Here is a 15,318-nt window from a genome sequence, read left to right on the forward strand (position 1 = left end):
ATCAGGGACACGTCTAAAACCTGCAGGACACTGGACCTCGAGGCCTGGAGTTGAATACTCCTGGTAAAGACATGCAGTTTAGGTTAATGCGTGAACTGTCTGTAGGTGTGAATGCAAGGCAGAATGCATAGGAGCACAGAATAAAGTGTTAGACCAATATGTGAGATTGTGGCTTTTTGTTAGAAGACTAGGAAAGGACTATATAAATGCTAGTCCATTCACATAGAAGAAAACTGATGTGGACTCTGTACAGTCTTCTTTCAACAGGCGTTAAATCAGTAGGCATGCCTGTTTACAGAGTTCCTACTCAGACAGGTAGATTATAAAGACCCAAGAAGGACCGGCTGAATATAATGGACTGTCATTTAAAGATAGTCCATTATATTCAGTCTAACTTTTGAGAATAAAACAAGGTACAAATCATATCATATATCAAGTAATGCATGTGTAAATACAGGAGTTGCCCACCATCGTCAATTTAATATGATTTTATGATTAGCCAATTAGGTAAGCAATGCCAATTCACAGTTAAATCATAAGTAAATGTACTCTAACAATGCCATCCTGTACTGTGGGGGTGTAGATGGAACATGTGTCATTGTTCAAAGAAGGTTTTTCATGTTAGATGTCCATGGTGAATGTCCCTCTTTCTACTGTCATCCACTGACTCCTGCTCAGTGACCTCTGATCTGTTCAGTGGCTAAAGGAAAGGATGGCTATCAAATGTCATGCACCACTTCAGTTCTTCTGGACAATTAAAAAAAAATTAAGCTGTTCTAAAGATGATATAGAGGTAACATTTTCACATTTCACTCATTTCATCAAACTAATCTTTTTCTACATTATTCCTTTCGGTAAATCCCCCTGAAATTAAACTGTATCTGGTAGTTTAATAGTAATGACAGGAAATAAAGGATAACAAGAACAAAAACATTTATTCAATCACAAAATAACAACATGAATGATCTTATGTTTGTGTATGTAACATTGAATCAGATCCTTTTACACTATTCTTCCAAGGAAAATTGATTTGGGGTATTTGTCCCTCAGAGATGACCACTGCACAAAGAAGTAGTCTGATAACGGATACAGGATCTTCCCCGTGAGTGACAGTGTCTGGACACGGCAAATGCTTTCAACATAAACTATTAGGACTTTCTTCATTCCCAGAATTCCAAGCAGGAGTCCTGCCACACAAAGGGGAATGCATGTTCCCGGGCCATTACACAGCACCTGAAATAACACAGACAGGGGAGGGGTGAGCACACTTCCAGAAAGAGACACATGGAAAGCAGCATCTAAGGCTATTTGGGACATCAATGACAACGACTGTCTGAGGGGGCATTCTGAATAACATCTGTCTCAGTTATTTCCACTTTTCTCCTAGTTTGGAAATCAGTGTCCACAATTCACAAATTAATCTCAACAGATATTCTTACCAGATATCTGTTTCTGGGATCAAAGTCTGTCAGAAAATTTGATCATACATAAAAACAATAACATTACAGGTTGTGTATTAAAATCCTGCAAGCATGCACAGTAGCTGCTAGCACACAGAGCTAAAGCTGTGACCAGTCCAGAGAGGCACAACTCCCCCCAAAAGTTCCCACAATGAATCTAAGGAGCCATAGGATGACTCGGACATAAAGTATTACACAGTACTGCAACCTCTCTAACTTCTGCTTTTGTCTCTTGAAACAGTGACTAGTCTCACCTTTTTAAAAATCCTTCAGTAGAAACAGTATTCACTCATCCATCCAAATCATTGAATTCAGGTGTTCCAATCACGTCCAAGACCACAAATGTATAAAACCAAGCACCTAGGCATGCAGACTGCTTCTACAAACATCTGTCAAAGAATGGGTCGCTCTCAGGAGCTCAGTGAATTCCAGTGTGGTACCATAATAGGATGATGCCTGTGCAACAAGTCCAGTCGTGAAAGTTCCTCACTACTAAATATTCCACAGTCAACTGTTAGTGGGATTATAAAAAAGTGGAAGTGGTTGGGAACAACAGTAACTCAGCCGTGTGGTGGTAGGCAACGTAAAATCACAGAGCAAGGTCAGTGGATGCTGAGGCTCATAGTGTGCAGAGGTCACCAACTTTCTGCAGAGTCAATCACTACAGACCTCCAAACTTCATGTGGACTTCAGATTAGCTCAAGAACAGGGCATAGAGAGCTTCATGGAATGGGTTTCCATGGACGAGCAGCTGCATCCAAGCCTTACATCACTAAGCACAATGCAAAGCATTGGATGCTGTGGTGTAAAGCACACTGCCACTGAACTCTAGAGCAGTGGAGATGTGAGCTCTCTGATGAATCACGCTTCTCTGTCTGGCAATCCGATGGATGAGTCTGGGTTTGGCAGTTTCCAGGAGAACGGTACTTGCCTGACTGCACTGTGCCAAGTGTAATGTTTGGTGGAGGGAGCATTATGGTGTGAGGGTGTTTTTCAGCAGTTGGGTTCAGCCCCTTAGTTCCAGTGGAAGGAATTCTTAATGCTTCAGCATATCAAGAAGACATTTGGGACAATTTCATGCTTCCAGCTTTGTGGGAACAGTTTGGGGATGGCCCCTTCCTGTCCCAACATGACCAGTACACAAAGCAGATCCATAAAGACATGGATGAGCGAGTTTGGTGTGCAAGAACTTGACTGGCCTGCACAGAGTCCTGACCTCAACCTGATAGAACACCTTTAGGATGAATTAGAGCAGAGACTGCGAGCCAGGCCTTCCATCAGTGTCTGACCTCACAAATGCGTTTCTTGAAGAATGGTCCAAAATTCCCATAAACACTCCTAAACCTTCTGGAAAGCCTTCCCGGAACGTTGTAGCTGTCATAGCTGCAAAGGGTGGGCCGACATGATAATACCCTATGGATAAAGTATGGGATGCCACTCAAGTTGATGTGTGTGTGAAGGAATATTAGCGAATACTTTTGGCAATATAGTGTATCTTGATATTTAGAGGCTTATGGAACATTTTGAGCCAAACACTACTGAACTGAACTGCCTCAAAGCAGAACAGAAACAAAATGTTTTAAATAGATACATTAACAAAGCAAAGAGAGCAGAAATTTGCCTTATGTTTGTGACTCACCAATGAAGGCTGTTCAGACATAAAAGCAGAAGGGGAGGGGATGAATAAGTGGCCCCAGGACTGAAAGAGGCTGAGGGAGTTTGGGTTCACAGGAAACCAGACAGAGCTGCTGTGGAGTCTGGAGAAGTCATCATACAGCTCCACAGCAGTACTATAATCCTCTCCACACTGGTCAGACACTGCAACAAGCTCGCCTGCTCTCTGCACTCACAAAGCATGACTGTTGTGCCATTCTTACAGCTCAACAATAGACATAGAAGAGTCAGTTTACAGCCAGACAATGACATGGTTCATGCTGCAGCAGGTGTTGTGTTAAGATTACAAAGCTTTCATTGGTTAGCTGGTAAAATTAGGTTGTCAGTTTCTAAATCTGTGCACTGCAGTATATGAAAATGAAAATTCTCTCAATCTTAATCTCTATTTGTCACTGCAGTAATCTGAGAACTATGAGATGGAAATTGTGTTTTCCCTACCCAGAGATAGACACTGGATTTATATACACTTAAAGTATATTATTGGGCTACTTTCCATTTCCTTATAGAAAGTGAATTTCTTACAGCAGAAATATTAGACAGCCATTTAGCACTGCTGTAATAATACTAGAAAATCCTTCATTGCCACATATATACATAAACAGCACTGTGAGCATATGTATGACAAAGAAGGGTGGCACTGTGAGAGCACCAAAAGACTGACCATAAAAGGTTTATGTTATGAACTGCCTTAAAGTTCTGACAAAAAATAAGAGTCCATACAGATATATGAGTTCTGGGAGAACAAAACTTTGTTTTTGGGTGACTTTTTGTCTCTATGTCTTTTTAGTATTTTTTTGTGAAGGAATTTGTTACCTTTATCTTGAAATGCGCTATATGAATGAAAATGTACTTTTCACTGTTTCCTCACACTGAGATGAATTGCGGAGTAGCTAAATGTGTTATATTTTAAAGAAAGTAAATTAAACCAAACACAAGCAGGCCACATACTAACTGATAATTAACTGAATGGCAAGAGCTGTGCATCTTCATAGGCCCTGCCTCTCCCTGCCTGTTTCCTACACAAACAAGAAAGAGGAAAGACCAAGCAACCAGAGAGGGAGGGGTCATCACAAATAGCATTTATTTAGTTTTGTCAGTTTATATTTGAGTTTTATGAAATGTGTACATTTGCAATGTTTCCTGAAACAGTGCGCATAGCTACAAAGCTACAAAGTGCTCAGTCTCAATTCAATTCAGTTTTATTTATATGGTGCCAAATCACAACAATAATGACCTCAAGGGGCTTTAGGATGCACTGCTTAAAAAGTTTTTCTTCAAGGGAAGAGCCAGAGGGATTTAAATTAATGTAATTTGTGTAAAAATGTTTATTTTGGATGAAGAGAACGTATTGTTTGTGTTCAGGATGAATAAAAGAAATCCAAGAATGGATTCCTGGGAAACACCTATACTAATGGCTAAACCACATGAATATCACATTCCACTTTTTCCATTTTCTTATCCAAAAAGGGCTAACCATTAGTCTGGGGATTGAAGCCTGCTCCAGCTATTATCTTAAAGACCTCATAGTACCATACCACTCCAATAGAGCACTCCGACTTCTGGCTTACTTGTGGTTCCTAGGATACTTGAGAGTAGAATGGGAGGCAGAGCCTTCAGCTTTCAGGACCCTCTTCTGTGGAACCAGCTCCCAGCTTGGATTCAGGAGATAGACACCCTCTCTATTTTTAAGATTAGGCTTAAAACTTTCCTTTTTGATAAGGCTTCAAGTTAGGGCTGGATCAGGTGACCCTGAACTGAATTAAATTGAACCATGCTCAAGAACCATGATTCGTTCTTCAGTTTGATGGCTCCCTTCACCTCCAATATCCATCATGTGGTTTGGAGGTTCCACCACAACAAGCACCAGAGTTGGGAGTTAAAGATCTCATGGACTGAGGCCTCTAAAGATGCTCCTAGCACACCCTCACTATCCGTTTGGATGCACCAGGCCTGTCCAGCATTCTCGCCTGTCCAGCAGGACAGACTGAAGACTTTGCCGGTTTTGGCTCAAAACAAAATATTATTTATTAAAAAGTAGGTAAATTACTATATTTACATTTTTAAAAAAAGTTCACCTCACCTTTGCTTGTGAAATTAAATTACTAACATTTACCATAAGATCGAGATTTTTTTTTTTTAAAGTGTCCAGGTAGATTTAGATGGTTTTGCATCTTAACTCTTCATGTTTTTATATTCACTAAAAATAAAAAAAAATAAAAACAGCTTCTGAAAAGAGCAGAGATAAACTCATTGCTCTCAAGTAACATTTTATTGTTTCTGTGTTCATCATGTTTATAATGAGCTGCACACAACTGCGGTGTCTCCATAATAACCATCAACGTAACAGAGAAGAACATGTAAGTGAAAGACTTGCACATCACATCATTAAAAATAGTATAAATTTCAAAGGAAAACTGACATATGAAATGATAGTATATCACTTAGGATACAATATGATTTTTATTTTACTTTACAAGAGCATCAGGCCCTCACAGTGTCTGCCAAGAAAAATTCTGGCCCTTGGACAAATGTAGTTGATGAGCCCTGCTTTATATGGACACAGCACTCTGTAGCAGAGTGCCAGGACAGGGTATGTGTGAGGGTATAGGTGTACGTTGCTATTAGTCCACTCACCATGTCAGGTCTGATTCTAAACACCAAAGGGAGGGAATACCACAGCGCATTCAAGGTACTGACAACAGAGGAGCTCCATGACTGATGCACCTCCCGGCTCCGTGGGATCCGACAGATGGTGAACTATGGAACACAGCACATGTCCATCAGAACTGGTATTCTACATCTGGAAATAAACTGCTGTTTTTTGTGTTAAAGAAAATGTATCATGTAAGATCTATAGCATAGATATAAAAGATAGATGTAGCTTGAAAGGAAAGCAACTGGACTTCTTTGAGTTTGAAGACATTTTGTTGCTCATCCAAGAGCAACAAAATGTCATTCATTTCTAGAAAAATCCAGGTAATAAAACCCTACAGGGGCTGATCCCTTGGAGGTGGTCCTGGGGTTGTTAACCCAGAACTGATAATGTGAGTCGTCACAAGAGCCAAGGTGTGAAAAGTGTGGGTCACTCCCGTCACCAGAGCCGACAGGTAAAACCTCTGAGACTTTGCCCCACCCTGCCATCACACAAGTTATTGAGGTCACCTAAGGATTGGTGGGTGAAATGCCTGGGAAGGCATCTCAGGGCTGCATTGTAGATAGCTGATAGCTGGTGCCATAAACCACCACCTCTGTTCAACAATGGTAATTCACAAGCAACATAGATGGCCTCCTTTACTCCTATTTCAAACCAACTGTCTTCTCTGTCAAAAAGTGAACACTCACATCCTCAAGAGTGTCCTTTCTCCTTTAAATGCAGGTGTACAGCCAAGTCTTATCCTGTTAAGGTGGTTCTCCAGTGTCATGTCCTGCATTTGTGGAGTGGCTGTTTGGTTTCTCATATGTAGAAGTCTAAGCATTCCTCACTACACTATGCTGTTTAGCTTTTTGGGGAGTGTTTTGTCCTAGTTTTGTCCTTTCCAAAATTGTCTTTTAAGTGTTGTGCCAACTGTGCCGCAAATTTTGAAATGTCCTCCAAGATGGAATAAGGTAAAACTGTTGCAAGTTCCTGCAGAGTCTGATTGATCTTGTTTTGGACTGCATCTATAGTGAAATGCACCTGTCGTATCCTTCTACTCAGGAGCTGCTTCGACGCACTCCGTAAGATCTGCTCAGCTCTAACACTTGGGAACCAGTCTGTCCGTCTCTCAGGATAAAGTGGAAGTGGTTCCTATAGTCAGCTAGCTTCATTTCATACTCCCACTCCAACTGAAGGGTCTTTCTCCCAAAGTGCAGGGCATTACTATGTCTGTTTAGGTTCTCAGTCGTCGACTGCCAGGTCGTGGCAGTCTTGAAAGCAACTGGACTTCTTTAGGTTTGAAGACATTTTGCCTCTCATCCAAGAGGCTTCTTCAAATGAAAGACAAAGAAAAACAGTTTCAGAAATTCCAAGCGCTGCAAGCAAGGACTTATTATTGTAAGTTAATACCCAGACCATCTAGACTAAAACAGAAAGACAACACAACTATAGACAGCCAGGGTAAGTGGGTGAAGACCTCACAGACCAGAAAAGAATGTTCTCTCCAAAGGGTTCAGTTTTGCCATATCATAGCTACCCATAGTAGACCTCATCACTGCCACAGAAATGAAAATAAGGATTAATAATAAACTGACACAGCCTGCAGCAGATCAAATCAGGATGAAGGTTTCAGAGGCCCTCCCTAGTTGCAACAATACCTCCTTCCAACCTCACCATTCAGGAAAAGAAGGCTACCATATCCCTGAGTAAAAACCAAAGCATCTCACAGTACTACCAGCGGACAAGGGGGAGGTGAACCGTTGGTCTCAACCTAACTAACCAAAAAATGACCATACTTGTTAGTGACAGCAAAACCAATGATGGCTTGAGGCGAGATCCTACAAACAGCTAAAAGAAGGAAGTCATTAATTGCCTACAACTACTTGAAAGGAAAAGACCACTCTAGACCTAATACTGACTCCCAGGGATACTACGCCCTGCATACGTGGACATCCAAAGATTCACAAAGGAATCCCACTCAGAAAACTCAGCCACCTACAAAATTGGCAAACACTTTGCCATCTTAAGAGGATACCAAGGAAAATAGTCTACTATTCCTGGACTGTGCTGTGTGCTGTGCTTTGAGGAGGATGGACAGCTCTTAAAGTATGTTGTTATCCTAACTTAGCCTTCATTAAATCAGCAAAGATGCGCAGAAAAGAATGTCAGACACCAACCAGGGAGGAACATGGCGAAACAACACTGTCATCCCTTATGTAGTAGGCATGTCTGAGGAAATCTGAAGAATTTTCTCCAAACATAAAATTCCAGTGCATTTTAGAACCAGCAACATCCTCACACAAAACTAGGGACAAAACAGCCAAACACAAGCTAAACAACATTGTGTGCACCGTGCAGTGGAATGAGGAATGCTTGGACCTCTACAGAGGAGAAACCAAACAGACACTCCACAAACTCACCACTGGAGAGCCACCTCCACAGAAGAAGACTTGGCTGTACACCTGCATTTAGAGGAGAATGGCATCCTCGAAAAAGTGTCCTATGTTCACATTTTGGACAGAGAAGACAGATGGTTTGAAAGAGGAGTAAAGGAGGCCATTTACATCCCTTGTGAATGACCATCGTTGAACAGTGGTGGTTTACAGTACCACCCATCAAGAGACCATCATGGCCTGGATGACTGTGAACCTACAAAGACCTCAAAGTGTTTTCCTCACTGCCATCTTGCTGCTTTCAAACCAGGCATGACAAACAAAGAGTTGATCTGACTAAGAAACCAAGGGAACCTGCATACTCATAAAATAGAAACTTGTCAATCATGAGGTAGGCACACCAAAGAGCATACGATACTTTAATGTCCTTTTTGACTGAAATGGGACTATAATGCACAAACTTGTTGTCACATTGTTTTCAATATGACTTGAAACCATAACACACATAGATGCAACCATCAGTTCATACTGACTAGTTTGATTCCTCCTTAAATGTGACAATGTTGTGACAGTTTGTTGTTTTCCCTCACTTAAAAGGTACAGTGTATAAAATCTCACTACTAGATGTCAGTTGACTGCAGTCCACTGAATTCTATTTGTTTACCCCTCCCAATTCAGGGACAAACATCTGTAGTGATTAAAGGCTGTCAGTCCACTGTTTACAGTGAACACAACTGTCAGGACATAAGCTCCAACACACAAATTTTGTATTATTTCCTCTTGCTGCTGTCTTCCAAATTCTTTTTGTACATACACTAATTTATTGTGTATATATGGCTATGGCTGTAGCTCAGGAGGTAGAGCAGGTCACCTACTGATCAGAAGGTCGGCGGTTTGATTCCAGGCTGCATGCCAAAGTATCCTTGGGCAAGACACTGAACCCCAAGTTGCTCTCCAACGCAAGCATTAGAGTGTGAGTGTGTGTGAATGTTAGATAATAAAAGCACTTAGCTTAGTTATTGATGGAAGTGCTGGTGTGAATGGGTAAATGTAAAAACATGCTGTATAAGCACTTTGAGTGCTCAGACTGAGTAGAAAAGTGCTATCTAAGAACTAGTCCATATTACATATTATATTATTTATTAATGCGGTTTGCACTACTCGCTTGTACGTACATTTTTTATGTTTTTATTTTTTTTTAGCTATTTTGTTTCTATATGTATAGTTTAGTAGTCGATGTAATTTGAAAGAATTATTTATGATCTTTAAATTAAAATGTAACTTAAAGGGCAACTTATCTTACATGTTCAAAAAACTTGGCAACACCACACTGGTCTTCTCAGTTACACTGAGCACAGATAAAATAACAGAATCACTTAAAATATTAAAAATACTGGAAGGTGGCACATGACTATACAGATCCATATTAATTGTTATTGACGGCTGTGTACCTGTGACTTAGAATCTGACTGTTGTTTAAACTTTTCAAAGGTGCAAATTTTCTCCTCGCTCATTCTGTCTGTGTCAGCAATGACATAGTGTCGAGGTGTGTAGGCTGCTGACATATACTCCAGAAGGCGTAGGATCTCTGTGGTATGACCACCTACAAAACAGATAAAACACAGCACCAGTTAAATTAACAAAAGGACTATCCTCTTTGAGGAAAGGAAAATATTGGCATGGAACAGACTTCTTATTCCAGATTCCAGTTATTATAGACTAACATCTCTTCTAAACAGTAAAATGTTCATGCATATCTTCAGATTTACTCTTAGTAAAGAAAGAGATTCAAAACATCACAAAATGAGAAAACACATCAGTTAAAATCACACAGTTAACACAAGCTAAGACAAAGCAGAATAATGTAATTAAAAAAATTAGACAAAAGGGTAAGAGAATTAAAATATAAGATAATTCAAATATCACTGATAATAATAATAATAATAATAATAATAATAATAATAATAATATTACACTGACAACTTTCAGTGAAAAATGTTTAAAAACAGTTAGGTTTTCAGTCTAGCCGGAGAATTTCTCAGCTTATCGGGCAGCTGGTTCCAGTACTGTGTACATAAGAAGAAGAAAGAAGAAAGAGCTTTATTTGTCACACACATATACATGCAGTGAGATTCATTCTCTGCATTTAACCCATCACACACATGGAGTATGTAGTACACACAGCACAGCATGGAGCAGGGGGTAGCCAAGGGGTGCCCGGGGAGCAACCTGGGGGGGGTGGGCTTGCTCAGGGACCCACAGTGATGCCAGCCCGAGGATTTGAACCAGGGTCCTCTCAGTGATGAACCCTCTTCTTCTCCCCTAGGCCACCACTCCCCTTGATAATGACTCAAAGTTGTTTTTGCTCAGGTTCCCATTAGCAGCCCACTCTAAGAGGCCTTAAAATCCTTGTTCTCACATAGCCTACAAAGTCCTGAAAGATCAGGCCCCATCATATTTTAAAGAACTCTTAGTATTCTCATATTATCCCAACAGAGCACTTTGCTCTCAGGCTGCAGGCTTACTTGTGGTTCCTACAGTTTTTCCTCTGGTACCAGCTTCAAGAGACAGACACCCTCCCTGCTTTCAAGATTAGACTTCAAACTTTCCTTTTTGATAAAGCTTGTAGTTAGGGCTGGATCAGGTGATCTTGAATCATTCCTTAAGTATACTACTATAGGCTGAGGCTAATGGGGGATTTTCCATGATACAATTTACATCACATATATTTTTTTATATCACAGACAGTACAACATCACTCCAGTGATGCCATTCACCAATTTCCAAGGCCTCATTTAGAAGCCTCAAGATGAGCTTTTCTGCAGTCATCATAATGGCGGGGGTGGGGGGTGGGGGGGCAGGCCTGACTGTGAAACCACATGCTCACAGGCTGATCACACATTATTAGCGAGTTAACATACCCTGAATACATAACATCTGGTTTTGAAATACAGCATGACCAAGCCTTACAAATCAGACTAAATTTTTTATTCAGCATGACTCAAAATGAGGGTGCATAAATAAACTCACCAGAAAAGTGTTTACTGAGGTCAAGTCAGAAAGCTGTTCTCACAGACTTCTAAAGCACTGGAAGTCTTTTTGCAACCACATCTCTCACCATCTGGGGTCTGTACTAAGAGGCAGGATTTTGGGTTATCCAGGTCATTTCGGGTTTGACCCTGAGTTTTCTGTAACACGAGGGTGGCCCATTTTTTACCAGGGTAAATAGGTATGGTAAATTATACTGTGGCCCTAACCTGCTTTGGAGCGGGTTAGGTTCCAGATTAGTGATCAACAGGTAAGATATCACTACCTACTGACCAATCCAAATCCAAGAAATAGTGTCACCATTCCTCGAAGATCCCTCGAACCTCTGTGGGGAGACTAGGAGGATTTTTCAATATGTCTAAAGTCTTTGTGTTTCCCAGAGAAGTATCAGTATGAATCATAGATTCTTAATTTATTCTTGTTTTTGTTTTTTTAATTTTTTCTGTTGGCAGCAAATAACTTTAAAAGTTTTATTGTTCTGTAAGCGGTCATATCTGACCCAAAAACAGGGCACCTACACTGTACTTGCAGACCTTATATCTAATTTGTATGCAGACTACCATCATTTCCTTGCATACATTTCCGGCTACTTCCCCCAAGTTTGTACAAAGAAGCGAAAAAACTAGAGGGACAAATGTGTTTTGCGCCTTAAAAAAAAAACTGACCACAGCAAAGAGTAGGACCCAGGAGGGAGAAAGTCCCAGCATTTATGTTTCTGTTGGCCGGCACCGCATGTGCCAAAAAAGTGATCGGCTGCCAGAAATTGATTGCGGTTGACGGGAGTGTGGAGCTCCTTAACGCTGCAGCGCCTACCGTACATACTTAAACAGCTGCTCATTCTGGCATTAAACTGACATAATGTGCAAATAACTACAATTTTATGCTCTGTTTATAAGGCAAAGGTGTGTATGTATGGCACTTTAGTGGGTCTTTAAACCAAATGATGACACTTGTTGTCAAAATGAATGACTGCAGACAGCACAGTATGTTTACTATCTTTGTAAACAACAACGAAACAAAGTGCGCCAATTCTTGAAATGACTTATTAAACATGTATATTTTATTTGAATTATGAAATGAATTACAATGTGTGTCAGCCAGCAGGAAGCAGACATCAGAAGATGAATACACTGTGGTCATAAAAGGATGGACACGCCTGACAAGAATACTCAGTTAAGCCGTGTTGTTTTCACAGTGCTCAGTTGGTGCTGAGGAGCCCAAAGTGTCCCAAAACTATACAGTACCCACACCATTACATTTTGATACACGGAATGATGGATCCATGCTTTCCAATTGAGGTGGCTGTAGCTCAGGAGGTAGAGCAGGTCACCTACTGCTTGGAAGGTCAGCAGTTAAATTCCTGCCTACTCCAGGCTGCATGCCAATGTATCCTTGGGCAAGATACTTAACCCTAAGTTGCTCTCCGACGCAAGCGTTGGAGTATGAATGTGTTTGACTGTTAGATAATAAAAGCACTTAGCTTAGTTAATCATGGAAATGCTTGTGTGTGAATGGGGTAAATGAAAACGTGTTATATATGCGCTTTGAGTGCTCAAATAGAGTCGAAAAGCGCTATATAAGAAGTTAACATTTATGCCAAATTCTGACCCTACAGTCTAAATGTCACAACTCAAATGTCCATTTTTCGTGAGTATGTGTGACATGTAGCCTCAGTTTCCTGTTCTTCGCTGACAACAATGACACCCAATATGGTCCTCTGCTGCTGGAGCCCATAGATGTGTTGTGTTGAAAGGTGCTCTTCTGCATAATCTTAGTTATGCTGAAAACATAGTGTTGTTTTTCAACGTCTTACCATTTAAAAAAAAAAAAAAAAAAAAACTCAAACTTTGTGTGCTTTTATACCTCTAAGGGGCGGCTAGCATATACTGCTAACTTCCAAGAAGGCTCCCTGATCCACTTTTCCCGTAAATAAAAAAATTGTCCATGAACGGAGATGACGCGACTCTGACTTACTCAAGGGCTGGACTTCAAACGGTATTCAGTGTGTTCGGACTGGTGCGAAATATTTAGTCTAATATTTGTTAATGTAATGAGAACATGACTGAGGTAACGCTTTGCAATGACAGCTGAACACAGCTTATAGCAGCAGTACCGTAGTCAGTGGATTTAAGTTCGTTCTGTTACCTGATCCTGCAACTACGAGAACAGCGACCGGACCTTTGGCTCCAGGCTTGTGGTTAGGTCCCGTCTTCAGAACAATATACAGGCGAATTATGAAAACTAAACATAGAGGTAAAGCAGTTAACGCTGCTCCCAACAGCAACATCATGATGACTACGGTAGCTCTGTAGGACCAAAATTTGTCGCAGTAACTTACAGAGTAAAGCCCTGAGTTCAGGCTGTTAGGCAGAGCCTCCACTTGAGCTTAAGCCTCCTGCTATAGATGGACAAGGAGGGTTAAAAGAACACTTGGTGTTCAAATTTGCTACATTTAACATCAGTTTTTGGTTTTGCAATTCCTTCTCAACTTGTTATGTTGATGCTTCATTTACATGAATTAAGAATTCCTGCATTACACGTGTCATTAACTGTAGTGCAATATACTTAATTAGGTGAAAATATAGATTGTACTTGGGATAAAAGCTGCATAATAAAAGCACGATGTGTTTTATTAAGAAAATTATAGGTTTTCCTTTTACAAAATATGCAAATTAATTGTAACTCTACAAAAATGATAAGAATATCTATTTTTTTCTTTAGATTATACGAATTACATAATTAATAATGGTTTGAGAAGAAATACATTTTGCTATTAGTAGTTTTCTATTATAATTGCTTCTTGTGGTAAATTATTCTTGGGGTTCCCAGAGAACCCAGTAAGTAGTCCATGTATTTGATATATATGTTGGTAGGATGATATACTATACTATGGATGATTACTTATACTAAATTACAGAGAAATCAGGAAACTATCCAAACATAAATATTGACATTACTTTCATGTTTTTAGTAAGAATATTCTTAAAAACCATGACCACTAATTCTTTTTTTTTTTTTTTTTTTTTTAACATTAGAAGACCAAGGTTAAAGAAAAAGAAGGCTTATTTCAGCTCAGATTAGGAGCTAATTCTATGACTGTTCTTCTGTTTTTTGTGTTCTTCACACCAAGTCCCTACTGTGTCACACTGTTGTTTGATTTGGATAGTGATTTTTGACTTTTAACACTCTAACACGTTCAGTGGTGGAATGTGACTAAGTAGCCTACATTTGCTCAAGTATGGAGGTAGCCTACTTAAACTTTAGTCGAGTCTTTTCAGACAATATTGTACTCCTACTCCATATTACAGAGGAAATATTGTAGCCAACTTTTATTTCACTGTTTATCTGACAACATTAGTTCCTATTTAGTCTAGAAATTAAGATTTCTGAATTCCCTAATTCAGGATGAGGGAGCTGGGAAACATATCCCAGCTTCACAGGGCGAGAGTCAGAGTACATCCTGGACTGGTTGCCAATCTGTCACAGGGCTAACACAGAGAGACAGACTAAATATTCACACCTACTGTCAATTTAGAATCAATTGCCTGTAGGTGAGGCCATGGAAAAAGAGTTTCAAACAGCAGAGTCTAGGGATGAGGGGGATGATTCACCCATCACTGGGAGTGAGGTCACCGAGGTGTTAAACAACTCCTTGGTGGCAGGGTCCCTGGACTGTATGAGAATCCTGACCATCCTGGGTGTTGTAGGGCTGTCTTGGTTGACACTGCTGCAATATTGCATGGAGATCTGGGTCGGTATTACTGGATTCACAGACTGGGGTGGTGGTACCCATCTTTCAGAAGGGAGACCCTGTGCAACCGCAGCAAGAGCTTGAGCCGTATAGCCTGCAATAAGTCGGACTCATTTCCAGTAGGAGTTGGACTCCACCAGGGCTGCCCTTTGTCACTGATTCTGTTCTTAATTTTTATGGACAGAATTTTTAGGCATAGCCAAGTGGCGGAAGGCATCCACCTTGGTGGCCTCTCATCTGCTTTTTGTGGATGATGTGGTCCTGTTGGCTTCATCAGGTGGTGGCCTCCAGCTGAAATGGCTGGAGTTAGCACCTGAGGCCATGGTCCTCAGCCAGAAATGGGTAGAGTGCCCACTC

At 40.5% G+C, this 15,318-nt stretch overlaps 1 protein-coding gene across 1 annotated transcript; it reads right to left on the reverse strand.

Moving 5' to 3' along the window:
• Positions 1-916: 916 nt before the first annotated feature.
• On the reverse strand, positions 917-13,504 carry alg14 (ALG14 UDP-N-acetylglucosaminyltransferase subunit). Its single transcript, XM_030756998.1, has 4 exons — positions 13,356-13,504; positions 9,614-9,765; positions 5,769-5,891; positions 917-1,233 (listed from the first exon to the last, which is right to left on the reverse strand). Exons 1-4 carry the CDS (start codon positions 13,498-13,500, stop codon positions 1,003-1,005), a joined length of 651 nt encoding a protein of 216 aa, XP_030612858.1. The 5' UTR covers positions 13,501-13,504; the 3' UTR covers positions 917-1,002.
• Between the last annotated feature and the right edge of the window lie 1,814 nt (positions 13,505-15,318).

Source organism: Archocentrus centrarchus, chromosome 20 (genome assembly GCF_007364275.1).
Source record: "Archocentrus centrarchus isolate MPI-CPG fArcCen1 chromosome 20, fArcCen1, whole genome shotgun sequence".
Classification (NCBI taxonomy): Eukaryota; Metazoa; Chordata; class Actinopteri; order Cichliformes; family Cichlidae; genus Archocentrus; species Archocentrus centrarchus.

Coding starts and splice junctions, on each gene's coding strand:
- alg14 (XM_030756998.1), bottom strand. CDS start 13,500: ATGATGTTGCTGTTGGGAGCAGCGTTAACTGCTTTACCTCTATGTTTA. Junction 9,766..13,355: donor TCTCGTAGTTGCAGGATCAG/GTAACAGAACGA, acceptor TCTGTTTTGTAG/GTGGTCATACCACAGAGATC. Junction 5,892..9,613: donor AGTCAGATTCTAAGTCACAG/GTACACAGCCGT, acceptor TGTGTTCCATAG/TTCACCATCTGTCGGATCCC.